Source organism: Chaetodon trifascialis, chromosome 13 (assembly GCF_039877785.1).
Source record: "Chaetodon trifascialis isolate fChaTrf1 chromosome 13, fChaTrf1.hap1, whole genome shotgun sequence".
Lineage (NCBI taxonomy): Eukaryota > Metazoa > Chordata > Actinopteri > Chaetodontiformes > Chaetodontidae > Chaetodon > Chaetodon trifascialis.
Genome location: NC_092068.1, coordinates 10515307 through 10541105, shown reverse-complemented (window position 1 = coordinate 10541105; position 25799 = coordinate 10515307). Strand labels below are relative to the sequence as shown.

The window sequence follows — 25799 nt, the reverse complement described above, 5'->3', positions numbered from 1 at the left end:
GGAAGTACTCTGTGCGCTCTAGCTAACTAGCTGTGGTTAGCACAGAGTGAAAGTGTGTGTGACAGCAAAGTTTGTCTCAGTTACATTTATGACTCCAGCAAACGTACATGTGCATTAAACACATGTCGGGTAACGTCGCGGTTGGCAGGCTGCTCCGTCGCTTGTAGAAGAGGAGTGAAAACTGTAAGTTGAGATTGTTTTGGTTGGTGTGTTAGCGAGCTGTTAGCTAACAAGCTAACGACAACACAAGACTGTTAGCTTGACTTGAAACAACTTCTCTATTTAATGTACGATCCCTCTTTATTCATTAAAGAGACGCGCAGCATAAGAAATAAGCGCGGGTTTAATAACACAAGCTTCAGACTGACATGCGTATCGATACGCAAACAACAGGAATTGTTTGTAAAGTTGACAACGTTAACTTAGGTAAATAAGATGGGTGACATTTCTAATGTTATGTTAAGTGTAAGCTTTGATATGTAGTCTCTTGGATCATGTCTATGAGCAGCATGTTATTAAACACCGTTAGCTGCTAGGTAGATATTAGTTACATGGTCTTTGTACCTAAGTTAGTAACTGAATTAATGTAACGTCATTGACAGACTACTGATATTGCTGCAGGGTAAGTGATCAGTGATTCATGTTTGCATTGTAAAGACTGAGAATCTGCAGGATAGTTCATTATTCCAACGATAAGGGGGTTAATTCATTGTCAGTGAAGTCAGCTGCTGCTGTGGTGTTAGTTCAAGTGAAAACGTGTCTAGTGCCCACTTTGTGTCAGTGTCTGTGTTGTCAGTGGTGCATAGCTTAGAACCACCATGTTGTTTTGCAATAGGATAAATCTTATTCTGTATTGTCACCGAATGGTAATCTTTTTTTTTTTTTTTTTTTTCCTGTCACAGGTGTGCCGTGAAAATGGTTTCTATACCGGTGTCTGATAGGCCATGATAGGCTTGTCAAGTTATGCAGGGGTTATGGAAAATCTAATGAATTCTGCTGAAGAGCAGCAACCCTCCTCTCCCCTGACCAACTCATGGTCCAAAAAACAGGAGTCGAGGAAGAATCAGAAGCCAAAAGTTGTTGGTGGATTTGTTTTAGTGCATGCAGGTACATGTGCATGTCATAATTAACAAACAGAATTAAGAGTTTATGAGAAAGAAATGGTAAACCACACCTCATAAAGTCTCCCAACAAATAGTAAACAGCATCTCGTGTTGTCTCTTAATGTAGTTTTCTGCTTTGAGGAGGTCAACTATCAACACATTAAGAATGGTCAAACACTTTGTTTGCTGTTATTTGCCTTCAGGAGCAGGATACCATTCTGAATCTAAGGCCAAGGAGTACAAGCATGTGTGCAAAAGAGCCTGCCAGAGAGTAAGTTTGCTTTATGGGTGTTACGATCATAAACAGTACGCGTGCAAAGAAGCAGCATAACCTTGTCAGTCTTAATGGAATGTTAGGAAGGTATTTCTGTAATTTTTTTGGAGGGCATGACAACAAATTAGGTAACTAAAAGTTGCTAAAAATACTGTAAGGGTGTTTTTTTAACTTCTGTCTACTACATTTTTGCACACAAATGTGTTCTGTTCTTAATGTCCTTAGAAAGTAGAGTAACCTTGTTTTTCTCTTCAAGCGCCTGACCTGGTGCATATCGTTTTGCGAACTTTTAGCATTTTTTAAAGTCATCCATATCAGCTCGATGAGCTCCTACACTTTGTCAAAAGTTTGCTCAAGTTTGCTCAGGTTGGATTGGGAGCGTCTGTGAACAGCTGTCTTTCCATATATTTTCAGTGGGATTCCAATCTGTGTTTTGGCAGTACCGCTCAAGCAATTTAATGTGCTTGTTTTGAAGTCATTCCAGTTTTCGTTTGGCTGTATTAAGATCATTTTTCTGTTTGAAGAGAGGTCTTTATTCATTGGCTCTCTAAAGCAGGTTCTTGTCAAGAATGTCCTTTTATTTAGTTTTATTCATTGTTACTTCCAACCTTACAAGTTCCTTACATCCATAGGACTGAAAAACAACCTCACGGAGCAGCCGTCACCCTTGCTTTACGATCGGAATGGTGCTAAATGGGTGATGAGCTGTGCCCAGTTTCCGCTGGATGTAGTACTTTACTTTTAAGGCCAAATAGTTCACTTTTAAAAAGGGTCTTTTGCTGTCATGCCAGCAGTCGTTCATATACAGCACACTTTTACAACATCAGCATGCTGACTGTGTCCGTTTTCATACATACACAAGGCAAACTTAATGTTTCAATCCAGGATGCATGTTTTTGCTCTAATTTGAACTCCCGTTATGAGCTCGAATCCTAATTATCTCTGCAAGGAGTTTCTACTTTCAGTTAGATTTTATTTCTGTTAGTTAGCAGGATACATACAGTAGGTACTCCAGCATGCACTGTAGTTTTATTATGTGGGGGCTTGAAAACAGAGTATTTGTCATGGAGAAAGTTAAAATAAACAATTTCTGTCCATAGCTTATCATACTGTAAGACTGAAATGGGTAAATTTTAGTGTTTTGCCTGGAAAGTTGTTGGTCTTTCAACAAGGTGTTTCTGTCCCTTTTCCAGGCTGTGGACCGGCTCAAAGCTGGGGCACTCGCAGTGGAAGCAGTGACTGCAGCACTGGTTGAACTTGAGGTTGGTTGATTATGATCCATGTTTGATTATTTTAAGTCAACTTTTATTAAATCAGTTGTTTTTTTTTTAATCAGCCACATACATACTGGAGAAGAAATCGTTGGATTGGACTTTAAGAAAAACAACATAGAAAAAACTTATAATGAGGATAAGAAACTTAATTTGACATCTGTATGTGTTTATCCAAAACAGCTTTATGCTGCTTCAGCCTCTGATGCATGTACGTACATCCTGTTGGATGATGTAAGGGGCGATTTGCCTCAGGGCAGGGTTTGGAATAAAGAAAAATGTTTCTGATGAGCTCTCTGCAGCTGCGGAAATGTGTGGTGCAGCAAGCACCCGTGTCTTTTTTAAGAAAGCGATACGCTGTATGTATAAATACAAGTGACAGAAAGCTATTCTCAGTATTACCCTTTGAAATTGAAGTTTCCACAGTCACATGATGTGAGTGCAGAAAGCCATCGTCTGATTATTAGCCAAAAACCTGCTCAACCTGCGATTAAGCACAAAAGCCCAAAATGCATCATAGATAGTATAAGAACTGAGTTTTTTACCATTTCTGTCCTGAAATCCATGTCAGGATTATTGTCCCTGGCAGAAATCATAAATGACAACAGCATGTAGTCGCTGTTTCAGGGTGTGATTGGTTTTATTTTCCAGTGAGCAGTTCACCATCTGCAGCTTTTGGTTTATGATGTTAAATATCGTTCATTGTCCAGTGTGCAGGGTCACTCTATAAGCTGATGATTTAAGAATATAAGACTGCAGTACATATTGACTTCTGTCTTGCAGTAGGACTTTTGTCTTTTGAAAATAGAGTTCATTGCAAAAATAGATTTTAGACTGCCTGTTTTTAATTGTTCTCAGGACTCTCCTTTTACAAATGCGGGCATGGGCTCCAACCTTAATTTGTCAGGGGAAATTGAATGTGACGCAAGTATCATGGATGGGAAGTCGTTGCATTATGGCGCCGTCGGGGCTATTAGTGGTGAGTTACTGCTCATGTTGATTCGTTGATATTTATATCAAAGTGTTACGTCGTCACTCTGAGGTTCAGTCACCTGCAAGTAATGGCAATGAGTCAAGCCTCTAGCAGTCATGTGTTTTACTGGTTTACTTTCGACCATCTCAGAGCATTTTTTTTTTTTTTTGAAAGATTACTAGAGGGAATTGGCATCATAAATCCTTATAATGGGGACCACCCACTTTTTACTTGGAGAACAACCAAGAAGTGCTGCTAACATGTACACATCAGCATACTCACAGAGTTTTCCTAGAAGGCTTTCAACAAAAGCAGTTTTTTTTTTTTTTTGCAAGAACACATGATTTATTCCAAACAGCCCAGAGGTGAAAGCTGGCACATTTAGTCCAGAAGACAACAGATTGCTTTTATTACCGTGTCTGCGTCGTGTAACATTTGGCCTTATAATCCATACATGATGAATGAAACTTTGTTGGCCTGGATATAAAAAATATGCCTGCCAACCTGTGTTTTCCACAAGTTCTCAGTAGGATGTGTTTAAAAAGGCTACAAGGAAAATGTAGTTCACCTGTGCTAAGTAACTTAGCATAAAGAAGAAGAATCTCTATTTGGCCGTTTGATGAGTCTTCTGTTCCTGTTTAAAATGTTTTATTTGACCCGTATTGATTTGGCTAATGTATTACTGTGTGTTTGCAAAATCTGATCATGATCTGAGTGTCTCAGTTTGTTTACACTGTAATAATATCACATGGAATGAACTGCTCGCCTGTGATAATTCTGACTTTTCTCTCAGGTATTAAGAACCCAGTCTTAGTTGCAAATCGTCTTCTGAGTGAAGCACAGAAAGGGAAACTATCAGCTGGCAGAATACCACCCTGGTGATTATAATGGTTATTAATTAATGTTGCATTAATGTGACCACATCCACTTTTATGGATATACATTTTTTTTGTCTTTTGTCAGCTTTTTAGTGGGGCGAGGAGCACATGATTGGGCAGTCAGCCATGGAATACCACCATGCCCTTCAGAGAAAATGGCCACCAGTGAGTTTCATCGCACTGATTCAGACATATGTTTCATCTAAGAAATAAATCTTCTTTGGCTGCAAAACTGAACCAAAACACAGCGCTCAAAACAACCTTTGGAACATGTGCGTCAGCTTATGCGGCCACATTAGATTGATATTTTGTTTCCACACACAGAGTTCAGTTTATCTGCGTACAAGAGAAACAAGCGAAAGATGGAGATGGCAGAAAAGATGGACACAGGACATAATCAGACAAAGAAAAGACGACAATCAAGTGAAAATGTGAGTACAGTGTTAAAATAAGATGGCATCAAGCTTCTTCTTTCTCACCTACATCACTAGAGTCAGACTGCACCCACCCCTTCCTGCTGACTGTGCACTACCTCTCCCTCTACCATATGTAATAATCAGTACCCCCATGTGGAGAGCAAAGTGCCACTGTGCCTGCATGTGGTGCTGCAATGAGCTCTAATAAACTTAAAAAATAAAGCTACTTCACTTTAATTGACTGTGCTGTTTATGTTTCATTAAAGCACTAGTTCCTCAGAATCATGAAACAAAAAGGGATTTAGGTCTCTCTCACAGCAACAGGTCGTGTCAAATAAGGTTATAATGGCGAGATCCACAGAAAACACCTGAAAGGAGCAGACAGCAGAGTGTGAGTGCGAGAAACCAAAGACACATAGTGTTCAAATCGTGACATATAAAATCAGAATTAAGACCTACAAAGGTGAGAGGGGATAGTAAAAGCCTGTGGTTTTCCCCTGTGGAAATATTACAATCATACATTTGTTAGTCAGAATTCAACATGGATGGGGGCTGCATCACTTGCTACTATTAGCGATGAAACTGGTGTGGTCCTGGTGTCTGTTTTATCATGCTTGCAGCCCGCTCCACAGAGTCTAAACCAGCGGTTATGCATCAGGATATATGGCATCACACTGAATTTAAAAAACATCAAGTAGACTGTTTTATTCAAGAAAGGAAGTTAATGACTAAGACATTAAGATATATCCTGCCAGTCATGATCTCACATTCTCACGCTGTCATCAGAATGAATGACATTACCAGGCTGCAGGATTCCAAGAAATGATTTCACTGTTGACAAGACTGGGTGCAAAGTTTCAGTGCCCTGAGCAGCACAAGTGGAGAGTGGTGGCTGAGAATAGACTCCTTCTGCTCTGAAGTCAGGAGGAGTGGCCGCAGCACAGAGGAGGGGGGGGGAGTTTGTCTTGGTTCTGATGTAAATTGTGCTAAATGGAGTAAAACAGCCCGATGTGCTTCATTGGACCTGTTTTTGAACGGTATTACTGTTTATGTAATTCAGTCACATCAGTTCTCAATATTAATGATGTATCCATGAAAAGAAAGACTAACAGCTAAGATGGACTGTTTGTTGACTCGGGCAAGTGATTAAATGATTGATTTTGGTGTCAAATGGCTAGTTAGCCCAATGAGAGTGTGAGGTTGGAGTAGCCCTCTGCTGCTCTCGTCTGTCTCTCACATGTTTACACAAAACTGCTTGACCCATTAAAGATTAATATGTGACCATTTGATGCACTTCATCTGGCACTGGTTTGGACATAACTGATGTGCTGTGACTGTTCACATGCATGTTCGCAGTTTTAGGAGATTTCACAGGAATTTGGTATCAATCTTTATCTTTTACTCTGTCATTGACATATCAAGTCAGTTGACAGGAAATAGCCTCTTCTGTATCAAGAATAGCTATTAGAGTCTTGTGGCTTCAACAAAAAGCGTTATTGCAGCAAGTCTGGTTTCAATGTTCATACACGATGTTCTTTTTATGCCTTTGTCTTTCTGCCAAGCAATAAAATCTTTCCAGTCTTTTCTTTCAGTGCTATATAGGCACCTGTCTCGTGATGGTGTGTAGTTGCAGTGTTGTTCAGGGAAATCTAAAACATATCAGTATAATTCCAAAAATGCCCGTGAGTTTTACAGCTATTATTTACTTTGGATTTCTTTCTTTTATGGACACTGATAAGTAATGACAGGATGGTCTTTGTAGCATTTCGAAATAGCTGGCTCTGGTTCTTTTTGGCCTCCAAAGCCCGGAAACAGGCCTGATTTAGGAGAACATAAGATAGATGGGAAACACTGTTTTTTTGTTTTGTTTTTTTTCTTTCTCTGGATTTTCAGTCCAGGGTTCAATGAAGATCTTCAGTTTCTGGTAGGAGTAGAGCTCTGATCATGTATCATGATGCCATTTTGCACATCTCCCCTGTAGAACTCTATTTATCATGCCGTCTGAGTCATGATGGTTCACAAACAAGCCACTTCCAAAGCAAACTGTAATCAGGGAAGAAAAAGAGCTGATTGAAATCAGAACATCGCATTTTAATGAAATTTGAAGAGTGATTCATAAATTCAGGCAGCACATGCTTAATTTTGGAGACGTCCTTAATTAAAGATGATGTCTCTGCTTCAGAACGTGAGCGCGTCCTCCTCCTTTATGTTCCCTGAAATCCTCACTTGGGAACAGTTCTCATTTGAAAATGTCCATTTGTATATATTTGTTTCTTTGTCCTCATGTGACTCCTCTCCTGACTGTGACGTAGGAGAATGGTTCAGGGTGCCTCGACACAGTGGGAGCCGTTGTGGTTGACCTGGAGGGGAATGTAGCTGCAGCGGTGTCCAGTGGAGGCCTGGCCATGAAGCATCCCGGCAGGGTTGGCCAGGTATGCCATGTCTTTATCCACAAAACAGCTTCTTAAAGTAATGCATGCAGACTGAACCAGCCATTTTTTTTGAGACAGCTATTATTATTTAAATATTTAGTACTATGATGTCTAATTTCTAATTTATTCTGGAACACAAAGCCTGTGCAATACTATATTTAGAAAGCACAATTATTAGTGTACACCTACATATTGTTTGTGTCAAATTATGATGATGTTGGGAATAATAGCAACTGAAAAACAAAAAAATAAAAATTCCTGTGCGCACCTATTGACAGCCTAAACCAAGTTGGGGAAAAGAACTGTTCTGAAAACAGCATTAACTGATAGTTTTTTATTAAAGCTCAATTAAATGACTGTGTATCATGAGAGGGTTCGCTTCTAGTCAGAAACCCACAGAGAATTATTACCACAGCCCACACGTTTTCTGTATGATGTGTCATTTTCTGCAGGCAGTCATTTTCAGCAAGAAAAGCCGGTGCATGTGCCAAACCCATAGTGTCCTGCCTGCCCCGCACCAAACAGCAGACAGACAAAGTTAGTGACGAGCTTGTGAAGAGAGCAGAACATCCAGCAGCCAATGACTCAAATATTTTTCTTACAATTTGGTGGAAACCACAACAGAGCAGAAAAATCCATTGTATATTGGACTTACTGGGAATCCACATGAAAAGCGAGATGTGAGCGGCGCGTAAGTGCTATGACGTTCAGTCCGCCATGTGACCGTCTCCGTACTCAGAACCAGCTGTCTGTCTGTCAGCTGAGAGGACAGCCGCCAGCCAAACTGTCTGCACCAGGCGGACTGACAGCAGAAATTTGCCAGACTAATTTTGTGTAGGCTCATTTTTCTTCACTCAGGGCCTGTGCGTTTTTCTCCCAGCTCAAAACGCCCGGCCTGCTCCTGAAAACGGTGCAAGGAGTACCTTCGTATGGGCAGGAGACAATTCGAAGCGTTGCTCTGCTAGTCCTGCCCCTCCTGTGATTGGACGGCTGGGTAAAATTGACAGTGAAACAGACGCTCATCGTTTCAACACAGCTCTGGTGTTTAGTCTAAATTAATGAGGCGACCTACCACAGAGGATTTGCTCTGATCGTCCCCGTGTTCTGTGCCCCATTTTTACATGTTAAAGCAAACTCAACAAATCCCAATAAAGCAGCAACAGCACGAATGAATCAGTTGAATTTACTGCGTTAATCTCATTAACGCTCCTGTTAAAAAGTTCAGGGCAATAGAGTCGTGACTCTACTTCTAGTGTAGTTAATGACGTGGAAATGTGAATTAGGCTGAAATGACCACCCCAGCCTGGAGTGAAATTTAAAATTATTTTATGTGGCTGTGAGCATGCCTTACTCAAAGCTATTATTTGAGACTTCAGATATATTTCTGTACAGAAATCTTAGAAAGAAAACAGCACTGAAACTCCTTTGCTATAAATGTCCTCTTTTCCTGTCTTTTCTCAGGCTGCTCATTATGGATGCGGCTGCTGGGCTGAAAACGGCTGTAGTATGAACCCTTACTCTACAGCAGTGAGTACCTCAGGTATGCCATGGCACACTTTCTACAACCTTTTCCACAGTCGTGTACGTGTGTGTGTGTTTGTCTGTGAGTGTGACATTTCCCCTCACTGTTCATGTTTACCACATGTTGCTTCTGGAGATCATACGAATCAGAAACAGATATTCGATGTGAGCCTTTTATTGAGCCTCAGGGAGATAATAGTTTCCGATGACCTCCGACCATTCCTGCTGAGTGATCCTCATCAGTTACTTCCTCAGCTGATTGAATCATCATTCTCCGCTCTTTGTTAGTCAGCTGCATGCCAGGTGCATCGCAAACCTCTTTGTGAAATGACATTCGACGTGGGACACCTGCTGTAGATGTGATAGGGGAGAACGACTGAGAGCGCAGCAGGAAGATGGTGAATTTGCATGTGTGAAGTGCGCCACACATGGGACAAGTTTGCCTTCAGGGCTTTCTGCCAGAAAGCCCTTTCTGCCAGAAATCCCTTTCTGCCAGAAATCCCTCCTAATATGTAGTTAACATTGTGAACGGGCAGGTGAATTTTTAATGCCAGATCCTTTTCTGAAGCTTTCTGGCAGAAGGCGATAAACTTGTGGCAAAAAGCACATCAACAACAAATCAAAAATGACGCCGACAAACAAAATGTGTTTTTTGTTTTCATCTGGCAAAACTTTTCTCCCAACGTGTTTGACAGGAAAATTAAGGAACTTGAAAAGATGATCCGTGCAAACCCATGTTTTCCACCTGTTCTTAAGTCATAGACACAGGAGTGAAAACAATTCAGCTCACACATAGAAAATGGATCACCATAATTCTTTTTCTCACTTGCCTCTCAGGGTTTTCATAATTATGCATATTTGCTGTTAGGAATTCAGCCACCCTGTTGTTGTTGGTAAATATACATTAATGATGCTTTACGGTATTTGAAGTAAGTTTACTTACGTTAAACCATCACATATCAAATTGATCAGATAGTGATGTTACCATGTTTCCATTTCTCATGTGAGCGATACACAGTCATTCATTTTACCAATGAGGAGCATTAATTAATGAAATCTAAATCTAATTGAAACAAAAAAAAACAAAACATAATTTTCTAAATTAAATGTATTCATTTATATTTAATGAAGATGACACCTGTTATTCGACTTAGATCTGCGTTATATATTATTTTCGATGCTGCTTTCACTAACCCTTGAAATATCTACAGTATATTGGGTACAATACATGCATAGTAAGTACATAACTCTTCCACCCCCACACACCCTCCTCAGACACTGCCATGGTACTGATTCATAGTTGTCACAGACTGCTTGTCCTTCTCCGTTTCTTACTTCCTGCGGTGTCTGCAGTGTCATTTTCAACTTGGTGGTGGTTATTGTTTCTCTTCATGCAGAGGTGGAACGCTGAACCACTCCATCCATCTTTCTGGGTTTTCATTGTGCTTGATCATGATCATCAAGGTTTAAACAGTCAATAATTTGTCACCGGAAACCAGAGCTTTTTTAGACAGCTCTGACTATCTCAGATGCTATCATATCACATTCATCAATCGAAACGGGGCTGTTAAAATAGATATTCAATTATAGAAAGACTGCAAAGACTGCATTAGCTTATTAAGTCCCTGCAACACAAAGTCTTACCTCAGTCATCTTTTATTAGCCTTACAAAGATGACACAAAAGTGTCTAGATAAATTAACAACTATAAAAGACCATTAAGCAAGTTTGGGACTTCTGACACTTCTAGAGAAAATATAATCTGACATGCATCCAACAAGTTCATGCCAGAATCTGAACAGGAAAGCAGGCCCTTTGACGAGCAGATTTTATACAAAATGACCTAAAAATTTCATGGTGCTTAGTGTCATGTAGACTTGGCATAACGTTACGTTGGATGATTACTTTAGTGTCACTCTAGTGTACAAATAAAATCGTTCTTTTTCAGCTTTGCTTTGCAGACAAGATTTGAATCTTAATGCTACAAGATTAATGTCCGTCTGGTAAGCTTTCCCCGTCTTGAATCGCAGAAGTATGAACTGGAACATGATGTAGAGTAAAGACAGGGTGGTGCCAGATGAGTGGATTGAAATCCGACTCATTTTACTTTACGAATCATTTCCGACAGCCTTTTTGTGATTAAAAAAAAATAGAAAAATTTCAGCCTTTTCAAGTCTACATGTAGAGAAATAGCAGCCACCTTCCTGCTTCCGCTCATCCTCTGCTGTCAGCACACACAGGAACAGGAAGGGTATCTCCTGAAGCGCTGGCTCTTAACTCAATCGAGAGAGTCAATCGGACAAAGACGTCCTTCCCTTACAAGACCAATCTGCTATCTTAAAAACATCTTGCATTCTTCTTCAACATGCTTATACAATGTATGTAACCATGCCTTAGTATTTCCATAAATGAGAGTGCATGCCTCTTTTAGGTGAAAGCAATGTGAGGAGGAGAGGCTATGTTACTGCTTTAAGATGTGTAGACATCTGCGACATAGCTTCTGGGGAGCATTAAACCCTTTTGATGTGGATCTGTAGCCTAATGCATCTCAGTGCAGATGAACTGATTTGATCAGACAGGCTGAAGCTTGAGTCAGATGTGCTCGCACAACTCAGATAGCCAGCATTTTGCTCCTTTAAAGCTTGTCTGAATGCATGATCACCAGCAATCAGTGAGAAATTTAGGGCAGTGTAACAACAAAGACAGTTATACTGACCCTAATGTTTTATATAAACAATTCTAAGGACTTATAACCACAATCCTGAAAGGCCCAATATAGGATCCGCTGTGAAGAAGGCCCAGAAACATGTATGCCCCTGTCTGGAAATTCAGAAATTCTCCTTGCATATTTCACTGAAACAAGAAATTGAAGCAAATCCCTTTCATAGATAACGTTAGCATCCCCGTGGTTTTTATTGCTTTATCTGCTGTGTTACTTGTAGTCTGCAGCTTAAAAGTGATTAGTCTGACCCATTGCAACACATTAATTGCGTTTTAATCCATTAAACAAGCAGTATAAGACAGCTGTTCTGGTAACATACTGTTCATCATTTATCCCAGAAAATGTATAGATGTTTGCTCTATGTATTTTCACCTCATCTTATTTTCCTATATTGTGGCTTTGCCTTTGATGTTACTATAAAAAAAAAGCTTTCCTTCTGGGTATGGAGCACATAATGTGTGTTCCAGTACAACACCTGCTTTTAATTTCCTAACATGAAAGGCATTCCCATCAAAAGAAACAGAAAAACAGTCATTTTCAGTCTGCCACGAGGACTGTGATCCTCACCCTATATGTCACTCTTTCTTCCCTTCACCTGACCGCCGCTCGGCCCATCCACCCCCCCTCCCACCCCCTCATTCTAGTCTGTTGTGTAAGATGCGGCTCTCTGTTTTTTATGCGTTGACTTGCTTCGCCGGGCCTTTACTTTGCTGTGGCCAGTGAGAGAACAGCTCACAAACCTTACTGTTTTCTCTCGCTGCTGTTGGCTGTCACATAGCGTGTCTCCGTTCATTGGCCTCCTTTTTGCACTCCTCCTCTGTTGAGCTGCTGCTTTAGTCTGGGCTTCTTGCTGTACTTCCACTTGAGCTGTGTTTGTGCCGCCATAATACCCAGGTCCCCTGGGACAAAGCAGTTTATGGTAAACACATTACAAAAGGCACGGTACCTGGCCAATCCGACGTTCTGCTCTTGTTAAAAAAGACCAGGCATCTGGTCTCCACAGTTACCGACCTGCATTCAGTTTTGTTGTAGTTACCTGATATTTTATGGGACCTTCATTTGTGTTTACAGAAACAACAAGGCTATATTCTTCAGTCTTAATGGGTTTTCACAGGAGCTTTTGCCAGATGTGTTTTGTTTTCACTTTTAGATTTCTTGTCTTTTTCCTGAGTATTTTTTGCTGCTCTAAGCTTGCAGCACGCATTCAGTCTCTGTCTTGTCCTTAGAAGCAGCCTGGTACTGCTTTTACTGTTAGTCTTTTAACAGTAAGTACAATATTATCAAAGATAGAAAAAAGCACACCTGCTATGTTTTGACTTGGACGTGGATGGAGGGGAAGCTGAGACATTTGTACAGGCTGCCCATTCTTTTTATGTTTCCTGGTTTGCTTAAATGCTTTGTTTCTCTCCCTGGAACTGTCTGTATACCACATGCCACATTAATGAAGAGCATCAGACAGATTCAGGTGCTAATTGAAACTAATTGGAGCGCACCCCGCTGGCTCTCCTCCGATTTTATTTGAATTAATTCAGAGGATTTGGTTTTGGTATGAATAAAATGTTCACACACAACTTCAGTGCTGCCGTTTTGTTTTTACATTTGGCGTGCAGTCACTTCCACCTCCCCACTCCTGTTTCATGCCTTAACTCCCCACCGTTACTCAGTGGTCTAATGAAAATAGTTTCTTCCTGTTTATCCTCCACATTTAGATAAATACATTTCTGGTGTTTGCTATTTAAGCCTGACTGAGAAAAGCTGGTTTGTACAAACACAAATTATAGTAACATGTCAATTTAAAACCTGTTAATATAAAATTGATGCACAAATGTGTAATGATTATATATGAATGTAATATGCATGCGTATCCTGCAGTTAGCAGTGAGCCAGCTCGAGCACAGGGTCTACAGAAGTGGAATTAATACTGGGTGGTTGCTGTTTCAAGTTTCCAGACCAGCTGGGAATCTGGGCAGGGGCAACTGAAGAGAAACACAAACCCTCCCTCAGCAGTTACTGTCAGTGTGCCCTTGAGCAAAGCAGCTGGACTTGGCAGCCCCTCTGTACTGTCATCTTTACCTGAAATAATAAAGCTTAAAGTTGCTTAAATGACTGCAGTAGCAATAAATCTTTTGTACGAGCTGAAAAAGAAAATCCTTCAGTTCTAATATTTTCCATGACGTAACTTAATAATCAGATATATTGGACAAATGTGATTTTTAACAAGTTTTGAACATCAAAGCATAGTATTAGAAATGGTCATCAGGAAACTCTCATACATACTGATCTCTTTAAAATTCACTTAAATATCAAGATGTGAAATATCAAGATATGATTAATACCATACACAACCAGTGTTTTGAAAATGATTTTTTTTTTTTTATGTGCCTTGGATTCTTGGATTTACATAAGTGGTTTCTTCTACATGTGCTACGACCCTCAAAGCTAACACACTGAAGACCTGGTGCGCTTCTGATTGAAGGCGTGCCGTTCATGATACTGGCTCAACTGTGTGTATGTGTGTGTGTGTGTGTGTGTGTGTGTGTGTGTGTGTGTGTGTGTGTGTGTGTGTGTGTGTGTGTGTGTGTGTGTGTGTGTGTGTGTGTGTGTGTGTGTGTGTGTGTGTGTGTGTGCGCGTGTGTGTGTGTGTGTGTCTCTTGCCAGGCTGTGGAGAGCATCTGATTCGCACCATGCTGGCACGGGAATGCTCCGCTGCCATGCAGTCTGAAGATGCCCACCAAGCGCTGCTGGAGGCTATGCAAACCAAGTTTATCAGTGAGTCACCCACATGCCGCCTGATTCCCACTCCTTTCCATACACACTCACTTGTCAGCCAAGCACATGGTTGCAAGAAACACAATTAAACACGAGGAAAATTAAACTAACAAACAGATGTTGCGTAACTTAAGGAATGAGCTAACAACTGGAAACATCGCAAATAATAGAATCAGGACAGCGTTTTGATTTATGGATCATTTTCACTGTCTAAACAGGGCCCTCAAATGTTCCACTCATCATAGCTGACAGCCACAGACAATTTTGGAATTGTTTTGTTCAAGTTTCATGTGAAGATGTAATTTTTTGGCCATATTCTCAGAAGTGGTCAGTTTTAGAAAGTCTTGTTAAGTACGTCTGCTGCGCCTGTGAATGACCACTGGGATAGCTCAGAGAAGGCAGAGCGCAGGAAGAAAGGACATGTGGAAACATGTGGTGGTTTCTGCCTTGTTTTGGCCCCCTTTAGAAGTCCGACCCAGTTCGGCTTTGTCATGGACACTGAGACATTTGGATGGGCTGGATGAAATCAATTTCGAGTTAATTCTTCTGTTGTTTCCTTTCAAGGCGCACATTAAGTGAAACAAAGCTCCATAAAATCTGCCTTAGCAAGAGCAATGATGACAGTGTCTGTGATGTGGAGGCCTCTCGCTCAGATGCCATGATACATGTGTCAGGTTCTCCAAATAGAATATCTTTAATGACAACGCACGCAATCAGTCCTTGTCGATTCCATTATATGGATACACCTACAAACAAACACACACAAATATCAAATATCCACGCTCCAAAATGTCTTAATCCTGTTCATTTATTTTATTGTGAAGGGTCAAATAATGGTGGACATTAAGACAATGATTGAACTGCTCTCATGTTTACGACATGCAAACATGTCAGAGTTATCATGGAATGTTTAACAAAAGGAATTTAATAGCCTTTTTAAAATGTAGAGCAGATACCAGGATTTTGTGTGAATGTTGTCCAAGCTACACCCAAAAAAAAGTGTTTTATGGGGTGAAGGAAACATTACAACATGGAACCAAAATTGTGTGAAATGCAACAATGAAACAACGGCATGCAGACACAAACAAAATTTTCATCAAATGTACCAATTGGTGCTGGTTTTCTATTAGTTGTTGCCCTGTTGTGACATTTCAAGGCATGCTGTAGCTGTTTATAGTTTGTTCTTGTCCAAACTGAGCCTTTTTTCCCCTTTGTTCCCCCGCACTAATCAGCCAATCCACGTTTTTTTGGGGGGGTTTTTTGTATACACAGCACCTCATTCAAGTTTGCCTCCTCTGAAGTTTAGTCAGGGAGCAGGAAAGGTTCTCATTCCACACGACAGCTTTTTGTGTTTGTTTTGTCAAAGCTCAAAGGTCTTTGAGAGTTCTGTGGCTGGATGTTTTTCTGATATTGAGTTACAGGAGTGTGTACAGTGAGGAGTTAAAAATGACACCACCTGTCATTAACCTATTATGTGCTAAAAACCTGCCCATACAAATGGAGTGAAATATTTTTTATTGAACAGTCTTGCTAAATAAAATAAATACATCACGACGGAATAATTGCTTTCAGGTGTTTAACTTGGCCAGAAAGGCAAACGACTTGCATGGAAGGATTTTTTTCTCGTAGATCACCATCGTTTGATTAAGGAGGCTGTGTTTTGTCTCCTCTTTTCATGTGTTATCCTTGGTTGGATGTGTTAGGGTGGAGAGCTAAAAGCATGCAAGAGACTTTATTGAATGAGGAGGAACTTGCCATCTTTGCCGTGTTTACGCCTCGTTTCGCCATCTCAAGTGTGGTGTTTTCTTTGTGTGTCTAGGCTCACCCTTTCTGGCCAGCGAAGACCGTGTTTTGGGTGGAGTAATTGTCCTGCGCTGCTGCAGATGTGCGGAAGCTCCGCCATCTCAAAATATTCAGGGTATACTGGGTAAGACATGAATCATCTCAAGCCTGTTCACATTCAGACCTCTGCGCCGCAGCTTACGGTGGGCAAAGGTTTGGCTGTTAATATTTAAAAATCATCAGATGGATGGGGAGGAGAGGGAGGAGGCACTGTGGCTTTGCTAGCGGGTGGTCTCTGTTTTAACTTTGCACAATCAGGCTCTGGTTTCACACCCTTCATCTCAGATTCAAGCGCAGACCTCCCACCCTGGAATCAACAGCTAATCTTCAGACAAACAGAGGCGCTCTGAATGCTGCCCAGTTTGTCTGATTGGATTGGTGGATCTGGTTTTTCTACCAGGAGCTACTTCAGAACATATGACTTACTTGTGGGTTTAAATGTTACCCTTTGCCCTTTGTACTAGTTTTAACATGATGTGTAATGAACCCTCAGTTCCATAGTCAGCTGATGAGTTCACTGGCCAGGCAGAGCAGATGTTTCTTCAGTGTAGGACAGGATGACCTCTCGATTTCAAATCAACCATAATGGCAAATGACAGGTGAAGAGCTGTTTAGTTTATACATTATGTCCACTTGAACTCTAAAATGTTCCAAAGTAGTCCTTACCCAGCGATGTACGGGCCCTGATACGGTTTCTGCGTGTGTTCTGCAAAGGGCCCTGTGTTGATTTACAAGAATAAACAGTTTGTCAACCACATCCTTGGAGTGCTGTAATTGAGTTTCTGCTCCAGCTCACAAGTTCTACCTTCCTCTGCAGTTATGTCACAACTGCAAGTCATATATTTTCATGATGCATGCTCAGAGTTTACCGCAGTTTAGCATGCTGAGTCACCTGCCAGACTTTAACCTCTGTTGATTTCACTTCATTTTGTGCAATTGAACTTTCATTGAGCAACAGTCTGTTCTCTTCCCGCAGCGTTACTCTGTCCACGTGCTCTTTTTATAGTCTAAATATATAAACAGGGATTTATGTTCATTGATTTTTCTCATGCTCACCCTGTAATCGACTGTTTTATCTGTGTGTTTTCGCAGTGGAGTTCCTATGGAGTCACACCACAGAGAGCATGTGTGTTGGCTACATGTCTGCCCAAGATAGCAAAGCAAAGGTAAGCTTCCAAATTAGCTAGACAAGCAAAATGTCTCGCAGTGACATTCAGTTACAGTTACAGGAGGTTGTGAAGGAATGTAATGATCCTCATGTCAGTAACAAAACTTTAACACAGCACATGCACGGGCGTAACAAATGTAATTCTAAATTCTTCTCAGTTTGTCCTGTTTGGGTGTGTGATATATCGGTCAGCTCAGCTGTCTTGGCAAGTAAATGTCCACTATCATAACTGTGACTGATACACTGTCCATTTCATGAATGAATGAATATATCAGTTATAGTTTTTGTGCTTTCACAACATTAACAGTGATCTGGGAGGAAATTTGGGGATTTGGGGTAATTGGCGGGTCTTTATTTGTCTTCTGCACCTCGTAAACCTCAGAAATTCAGATCGCACGAAACAGGACTGTTAACATCTGTTTTACTCATGGAGCATGTTGATCCAAAAAATCCTAAAAAAAGATATTTGTTCCCTGACTTTAAAAGCCAGTTTTGTGGTAGTTTTTGAATTCTAACTTTGTTTAGTCAATGTGTTGCGCCTGGAGTAAACTGATGATGATGATAGATGGCATGATAGATAAGGTGTAGCTGTTTGTCATCAGCCAGCGATGTGCTGTACCAAGAAGGTGTAGTGCACAGGTTTACGCTATCTCTTTTGTGTCACTGTACGGCACAACCATGCTAAACCCCAGGTCCCTGTGGTTGTAGGCGAGAATTTTGCCCCTGCACCACCAGTGGTTGCTGTCCTGTTTGGTATGGAGTCTGTTGGTACCCTTGGCTTGTGTATTACGGGACTAAAGATCTATGCAGAGCTCTTTTAAGTAGACCTTACAGTCACAGTTTTGCAGACAATAGATCTCTACATCATGAGTGTTTGAGGTTGGTGTTGTGATCTTGCTGCAATGTGTGACTTGAATGTGTGGCTTCTTGAGCAACAGGGCGTAATGCCCCGGTCTCCTGGCTCAGACTGATTTGTTTGGCTAATGTATCTCTGTCACTGTATAAAGAGAGGGCACTGTTGTTCAGGCCTGGTTCAAGTTTCAAAGTGTTTGCCCTCCGTCCTGCCCCCGCACCCGTCCCTTTCCCTGTCTCTTGGTCTATCTCTCTCGTCACTCCCCCTCTCTGGCCCTACCTGGTCCCAAAGTACCACAAAGTTTACTGAAAGTCATGCACCACTGGGGATATCAGTGTCAATCTGCATACTTGTCAGATGTGCTCTGTGTATTGGGCTTAGTGGTGGAATGTGAGCATGCAAGCTCCCCTTTCACGCCTGTGCCAACGTAAAGAGGTGAGCAGAACACAGTGAACTGTGTACTGCTCAGGGACACTTACAATGTCCAAACATAGATTTTGTTTTATTGGTATTGTTTTATAACATATAAGGGTGGTCTTACTGGTGGCAAATGATGATGATGCCAATTTCTCCACATTGTCCCTACTGCCATTTAACTCTGAAAATCTAACTTTCTGGAAAAACCCAGTGCCTTCAGTGAACGAGTCACCCAGCACCACTTCATTAATCATGAAAGAATGTTGAATGTGGTCAGTGGGTCCAGATCTAGGAATATCATCTGTCAGTAGTGGTTTCTGGATCTTCTGGGAATTGGTATCGACTTCCGCTCGACGGGACATCGGTGACACATTGATATTGGAGAGTGCAACCAAGAACGCAGCTGCTCCACCTAACCTCACACTGCTCTGCTGAGCAGCTTGTTGTGGGGCCGAGACTACCAGGCTCCCATGTGCCTTCGCGGCTCTCACCATCTGTATACCAGAGAAGCTGGCTGTCCTGTCTTTCATGGCTCCATGCTGGGTACAAAACAAGTTTTCACCCACTGATTCCCAGCTGGGCCCAGAGTTACCCACCAGCTCACTGCCAACATATCATCCGTGGAGGCCATGCCATAGAGAACATCTGTTTTCTCTCCAGTCTGGTGAAGTTCCAAAAGCTAGAGATGGGAACTTTTATGCGACCAGACTCCAGCCATAATGTCTGTTGCCAGTAAGCCCAGTCTCGAGAGTGGTCTGTATGCCATGGAGGCCCAGGACGTGGCACCTGTTTGTCCACTGTCTTGATGGCAGGCTTCAAAACTGTGGGAAGTTCTGCTCATTGGGTGAAAGAATGGCAGACGTGGGCAGCGCAGATTCAGTGGCAATAAACTGTTAACTTCAGCCCTCCTGAAAAGGATCAAATCTTTGTCATCTGGAACAGCAGGACAGGCAGTACATAACAAGTTATTCCAGTGACGACATCATGAGTGTGTTGTCTTAAGTATTTGCTGAAGAAAACCTAATATCTAAGAACTAGTGTTCCCTTTGCACTTAAATACTTTGCCTGAATAATTCATCCTGGTTTAAGGATGTTCAAATGTTCAGTGCGGAGTGGCAGAGATTGCACACAGAGCCAGAGCCGTCCACAGCCTCAGCTGCTACGCTACAGACATTCCTCCCATTCCTATTAGCATCCCACTGGGCGTCTCTAACCAGCCAGTCAGAGCCCATCTTCCACTGTTTTTCTGTGATAAGAACATGAAAGGGCTGATACACAGTAGCAGGAGTATTTAGGACAGAGGTCAGACCCAATTTATATTGTAGCAAATCTACTTCTCTTTCACTGTGTTTTACTTCTCAGATTTGTATGTTACTGTATATATTTTGTCTGACGAACGACAGTTTCATGAACCCAGGAGAACAGTGAAGTGTGCTATAGCTCAGTCCAAAATGTGTTGAGCGTCAGGCCAATTTTTCAGACACTGTGCTGGCAGCTCCTCTGTGTTTCTTCTTTTTACTTTTCAATCAGATGTTGTTTCTGTGGAAAGCTGAGTCTGTATCCTAATCCTTTTGACATTTGACTGTGAAATAGCTCTAAAGCAGCAATGCTGCAGAGGGAGACCATCTGGTTTTACTCAAACGCTCACCTGTGTTTGCACTGGATAGGACATCAGAACATCAAGCCATGTTTAACAGAGCTACACAAAGCTGCACGGACAGGCCAGTGGCGGCACGTCTGAAACAGTTAGACTATTGTTTTATTGTTTCTCATGATTGGATGGATGAAAGAGAAGTGTAGGATCCACAGCACCACCACCATGGCTCAGTTCCCTCCTCCTGGACATCATTACCACTATAAAGCGTTTGCTGCTCAAATTGTGTAAGGCCAGAGAAAATCAAATGGCATGCAGTTCAGGCCTCCTGGTTATTGTCTGCTTTGTATATTACATGACAAATGTCTTTTATTATGGAGCATTTTCTTTTTATTATCCATCTTGCATGGAGAAGAAATAGCATACAATTGTTTTTTTTTTGTTTTTTTTGTTTTTGTTTTTTTTAATGAAAAGAATGTGAAAACCACAACACAAAAACAGCGGCATAGTCATAGAGCTAAAATTATCCTTTGGCCTTCACTGTGGTGTTAATGTGTGGCTTCTCTAGCTCCTAAACACATTCATATCACCAAAGAATGTCTTTGCCCGACAGATACAATGGAACTGTGTTTTTCGCATTATGCTTCGACTCAGCCGTGGTCCTGTCATGTGGTCACTTCAGTCACTGGGTATCAAGCTTGACAGCAGGCTCACTGTGGTTATGCGTCTTCATTTTTTTTTCTGATTATCTATGCTCACTATCATAAGTCTTCATTTGTTTTCTCCAATGACTTTCTAATTAGTTTACGCTGCTTGTGTAAACATGAATTCCACCACAGGAATTCATTGAACAAGTCAGTTTGCACTCTCAGTTGGACTTATGATAGGCTGTGAAGGGACGGACATCATAGTAACTCTTTGGCCATTATCAGCCATTGAAATAGCCAAAAAGCTGCCTCATAAGTAACAACCCCCTTATTACTTTACTATTGTATTGTATTGCTAATGGTATTGAGCTATATCACCAACAGATGTAAAAAAATGTGTCCTGTCAATCAAATGCCAGCTGCAGACTGATAATCAAAATATGAAAGCAGAGTATTAACAAAGGTTGTCAGCGCAGACACAAACACTGTGTCAATATGAACTAGTAATTTAGCGTTAACACACAGGGGCACAGCATTGTTTGTGTGATGCTAACCAGACTTGATGTCCCAGAAGTGTTAGGACATCTGCTGTGTGACTCCTGAGCCTGAAGCACTACTCATCCTCACTGCTGTCTCCCTGTAACGTGGACTTACGAAGTAGCTCCATAGCTCGTGAAAGGCATGCGACGCTCACAGCACTGTGGTGGTGTAATTACTCACTTGTTTACTTTAGTAAGCTTTTCACTCTTCCTGCTTGCTCACTCTTGATGTCCATTCTGTCAGAAATTAAGGGTTTAACATGTGGCGCAAGGTTGCATGTCAGGCTTATGGTTAGGGCACATGGTGTCATTGTCCAACACGTTTTCTTTCCAAACTATATGAAGTCATACAGCTAGCCTCTAATTGTAGCCAGTAGTTTATTTTCAGCTGCGCGCTCAATGCAGTAGGAATTTAAAAGAACGCTGCAAAGCTCTTTCCCTCTGACATGCAAACATCAAAAGGAAAACATTTAGCATGTCACCATTACATGGTCACTCAAAACAGTTTAAACAAGGCCTCTCTTTAACCTCATCTTTAGAAGATGAAGGGCAGAAGATGAACCCAGAGAGGGGTCCTGGAGGCATAATAGCCCCTGAGAGTGTTGCTATGTGTGTATGGCCTTGTCTGGCTGTTGTCCCATTGTAGTGACAGCTGCCCTTGGGGTGCCAGGGGCCATAGTCCAAGCCTACACAAAAAGAAGTCCAGTGGAGATGAAGGCTCCTGTGACTGGAGGAGTGATGTCAGGCCAATTCAGTGGCCTGGTCAATAAGTGCAATGACTCTTCCCCCAAGGCTGGAGCCAGGGCTACCCTCCGTGGAGAGAGAGGAAGGAGGATGACAGCCGTTATTGGCACAGGGAGAGTCGGTCACCTTTGATCCCCCGGTTGAAGTATCACTCCCGTCTTCACAGCTGTGTTTGCCTCTTCCCTCCTCCTCTGTGTCTCTGCTCGAACACAAAACACTAGCAGTCTGTTCCCTCTGTCCACTCGCTCTGTCTCTCAATAAATACTCACATGCCATCTTTGGACTTTAGGGCTCATGATGCAACAGTAGCTGTCCTATGTGTGCTTGGTTTTGTCGCCCTCATCTGTGATATTATTTAAACTATATATACATTTTTTTAACACTAAGCCCACACTTGCCAAGCAAATTAAAACTTCACTTGGATGTAGAGTCTGGGTGCCCCCATGAGCTGTGTGTTGTCAGGTGCAATGGCTCCTGGTTCTGTCTCCAAGTTAGTCCTAGTCTTGATCCTGATGACTCTGATTGAGGTCTTTCAGAGGGGAGTCCATACTTCTTCTGGGGTAACGTTGCGATCGGCAATATGCGGTACAAACCTGAATGAAGTGGCCCATGGTCTTACATGTAACCCTGAGCTATGCACTAACAATTTGAAACATGATCGTTATACAGCCGTTCTGCAACCCACAAGTCATTTTTCTTTGTATACGGTAGTATAAACACATTAGAGCTGCGTTCAGCCGACATTAGCGCTACAGCAAAAACATAGCCTCCTTGTTCATTTCAGTTAGACCACTATGTTGGCACAATGAGGGTCCAAATGTGGAGACAAGTACCAAATTCAACAAAGTCTAATAAAAATGCTAAACCTCAGCTTTCACTGCAATGGAAAACACCTCATCATGTTAGAAATCCCTGTGCAGTGCACCTGATAAGGCTTACATCTGATGGATGTCTTTCTGCCGGGGTTGTATGTGATCTCCTCCCTGGTACCTTTAGCAAACACATTTACACCACTGCTGCTCTTTGATACATGTTGCTATTTTCATTTTTAATGTCCTCTTACAGTGTTAATAATACTTAAAACCATGTTACATCATCATCATCCAGGCCTTCACCCTTTCATGTTTGCTCCACGTATGATATGAAAACCAGACATTTTACAGGAATCCAGCTGTTAGCGTTACCTTTTCCCCATGTAGGCCTGCCTTTGTTTGTATATCTTTCCTCGGATGATTTTCTCATGGTGTGTGTGTTTGTGTCTCTGTGTCTGCCTGTGTGTGTGTGTGTGTGTGTGTGTGTGTGTGTGTGTGTGTGTGTGTGTGTGTCTTCTTATATTGCCTGCAGACACACATATCCAGGTTACCACCTGGGACTGTTCCCGGACAGTGTTTGGCCATCGAGGGAGGTGTGTGCAGACTAATGGAGTGAGCTGTATTTGTCCTCCTTCTGAGCATCTTCAGGAATACAGCAGTTCTCCAATGCAAACCCTTCCACCTACCCCCCCCCCCCCCCCCCCCCACACACACACACCTACACACACACACGCACACACACACACACACACACACACACACACACACACACACACACACACACCTCCCCACCACCTTTGTAATGCCAGAAGTAATAAGCTTTAGCTGTTTTAACAGGTGCCCGGGAAGGAAGGAGGGGTGTTAGCTTCTACTTAGTGCACTTACAGGACTTCCCGTTGCCCCTGTCTGCCTCCAGCATGTACTCTATGCCAACTTACCCCACACCCCACCCCACCCCACCCACCCAAGCTCTCCAGTGTCACCTGGATTTGACTTGATGCACCATTGCCTTGATGTACCATTTTTTCTTTGTTACTCTTTTCCAACTGAGAGTGGCATCCTTCCTTTTGTATATAAGCTATGATTTAGGAAAACAGGGTGGATGTTGATGTTGTTTTGTATTGCTGAACAGATGTGACTATTTTCAAATGTTTAGGAATTTCAAATGCAAGACTTATTTTGTTCTTAAAGTACTTTTGGAGTTTAAAAAGATGTCAGATTGCACCTTGTGGAATGCCTGCTACTCAAAATAATTGTTGAAGCATTTATAGCTGTGAGAGCTGAACAGTGATGATAAAAGCTATTTACAACATTAACACGTACACATCAACTTCCATGTACTCGCACACTCATATTGTTATTAATCCTCCAGCATAATGTATAATGTAGCATAACGTGCATCTTAGGTCATGATGAATTTTATAACCATTTCAGCCATAGAATGCTTTGCTTTGATTGTTTTAAGATGTGAATACATAGCTATTGCATGAACAAAAAAATCTACAGTAAACCACTTTCTGTTCTCTGACAGGTGTAGAGTTGATCAAGAAGCAGGAAGCTATGCACTTCCAGAGTGATGCTGACGCATACATATAGTGCTCAGGTAGCAGCATTTGACCCCACCGCCAAACACGACTGTTACTCCTCATTTAAAAATTTATATTTCTATAGTCACATTGACAGAGACATGTATATTCTTGCTAAATAAAGGACAGATAAAAGCTAATTTGTATGCATCAAGCCCATGAAATGGTGCTTTTGCAAATTGTACTTGAAAGGAGTAAGGGTCTAAATTGATATTTCTGTTCGGATAGTCAGTTTCTCTGGTTTTGCTATTTCACTCAGTTACTACTAAGAATTCCAATTCAACAAAACCTTGATAGAGCTTGTTTATTCTTTACTTGAAAATGCATCTAATATAAAACGGTATAAGCTATTGAAATGGTAATATGTGCACAGCTCTCCACAGTGCTCTAAAAGTAAATAAAATCTATGTTGCTACATTTCTGCATCTGTCTTTAGTCTTCTTTCGACTGTGCCTTTTCCCAAGAAAGACCTTCATTGTTATGAGGAGAGCAGTTTGTGTCTGCCCGAACAGACAGCATGAATATATAAATGAAGAGTCTGTGAAGACATGACATGCTGGACAGTAACTGGAGTGCGAAAAGAATTCTGCGGAAGGACTTGGGAGCATTTCAACAGGAGAAGGGGAAAGTCTTTGTTTGTCTAGGAGCCTCTGTGACTGTTAAAAATATGGGCTGTGCAACCCTCCCACACACAAGATGTTCCTCTCCTGAGCCACTGTTTTTGTTTTTGACTTTTAAGCTTTTGAAAAGTATGGATTACATTACCCAAAATGCATTCTCCACTGGTTCTCCAATCGTTTTCTCCTCCTGAGCTGTCTTGATTTGATTCCTCATGCTGTCAAACGCTCTTACTGGAGAGGGCATTTATTTATATCAGCCTCTAGTGCAAGTCCAGCTGCTGGGTCTGGATCGTGGCCACTGTAGTGTCTGAGAGGAATGTGCAGTAGAGATGTTGAGGGGGATAAATATATTCCCGGTTTGAAGAGAGAGAGATGCCTCCCTGTCAGTGCATCGTGCCTGGTGTTGGGATGGGGCCACTTATTGATGAGATCCAGCCGGTTTGCCGCTCAGGTGTAAGATGTCACAGTCTTTTGGCATCACTTACATGCAAAATGTGTCTGACGGATCACGAGCAGCAGAAGGTTGGCTGGGGAGGTGCTGTCCGTGTTTGCTTTTGTTGTGCAGCCTCCTGACCCCGGTTTGATCTTGAGGGTCCATCTAAAGGGAGATGTATGTCAC

General features: G+C 41.7%; 1 protein-coding gene across 1 annotated transcript; it reads left to right on the top strand.

Moving 5' to 3' along the window:
* On the top strand, window positions 1-24977 carry tasp1 (taspase, threonine aspartase, 1). Its single transcript, XM_070978404.1, has 14 exons — window positions 1-183; window positions 903-1107; window positions 1307-1374; window positions 2571-2639; window positions 3507-3627; window positions 4415-4499; window positions 4585-4664; window positions 4824-4930; window positions 7228-7347; window positions 8809-8887; window positions 14248-14358; window positions 16178-16285; window positions 17293-17366; window positions 23507-24977. The coding sequence occupies exons 2-14, from the start codon at window positions 945-947 to the stop codon at window positions 23588-23590; spliced, it is 1269 nt and encodes a 422-aa protein (XP_070834505.1). The 5' UTR covers window positions 1-183; window positions 903-944; the 3' UTR covers window positions 23591-24977.
* The last annotated feature ends 822 nt before the right edge of the window (window positions 24978-25799 follow it).

Coding starts and splice junctions, on each gene's coding strand:
- tasp1 (XM_070978404.1), top strand. CDS start 945: ATGATAGGCTTGTCAAGTTATGCAGGGGTTATGGAAAATCTAATGAAT. Junction 4,500..4,584: donor GCTGGCAGAATACCACCCTG/GTGATTATAATG, acceptor GTCTTTTGTCAG/CTTTTTAGTGGGGCGAGGAG. Junction 8,888..14,247: donor TACAGCAGTGAGTACCTCAG/GTATGCCATGGC, acceptor GTCTCTTGCCAG/GCTGTGGAGAGCATCTGATT.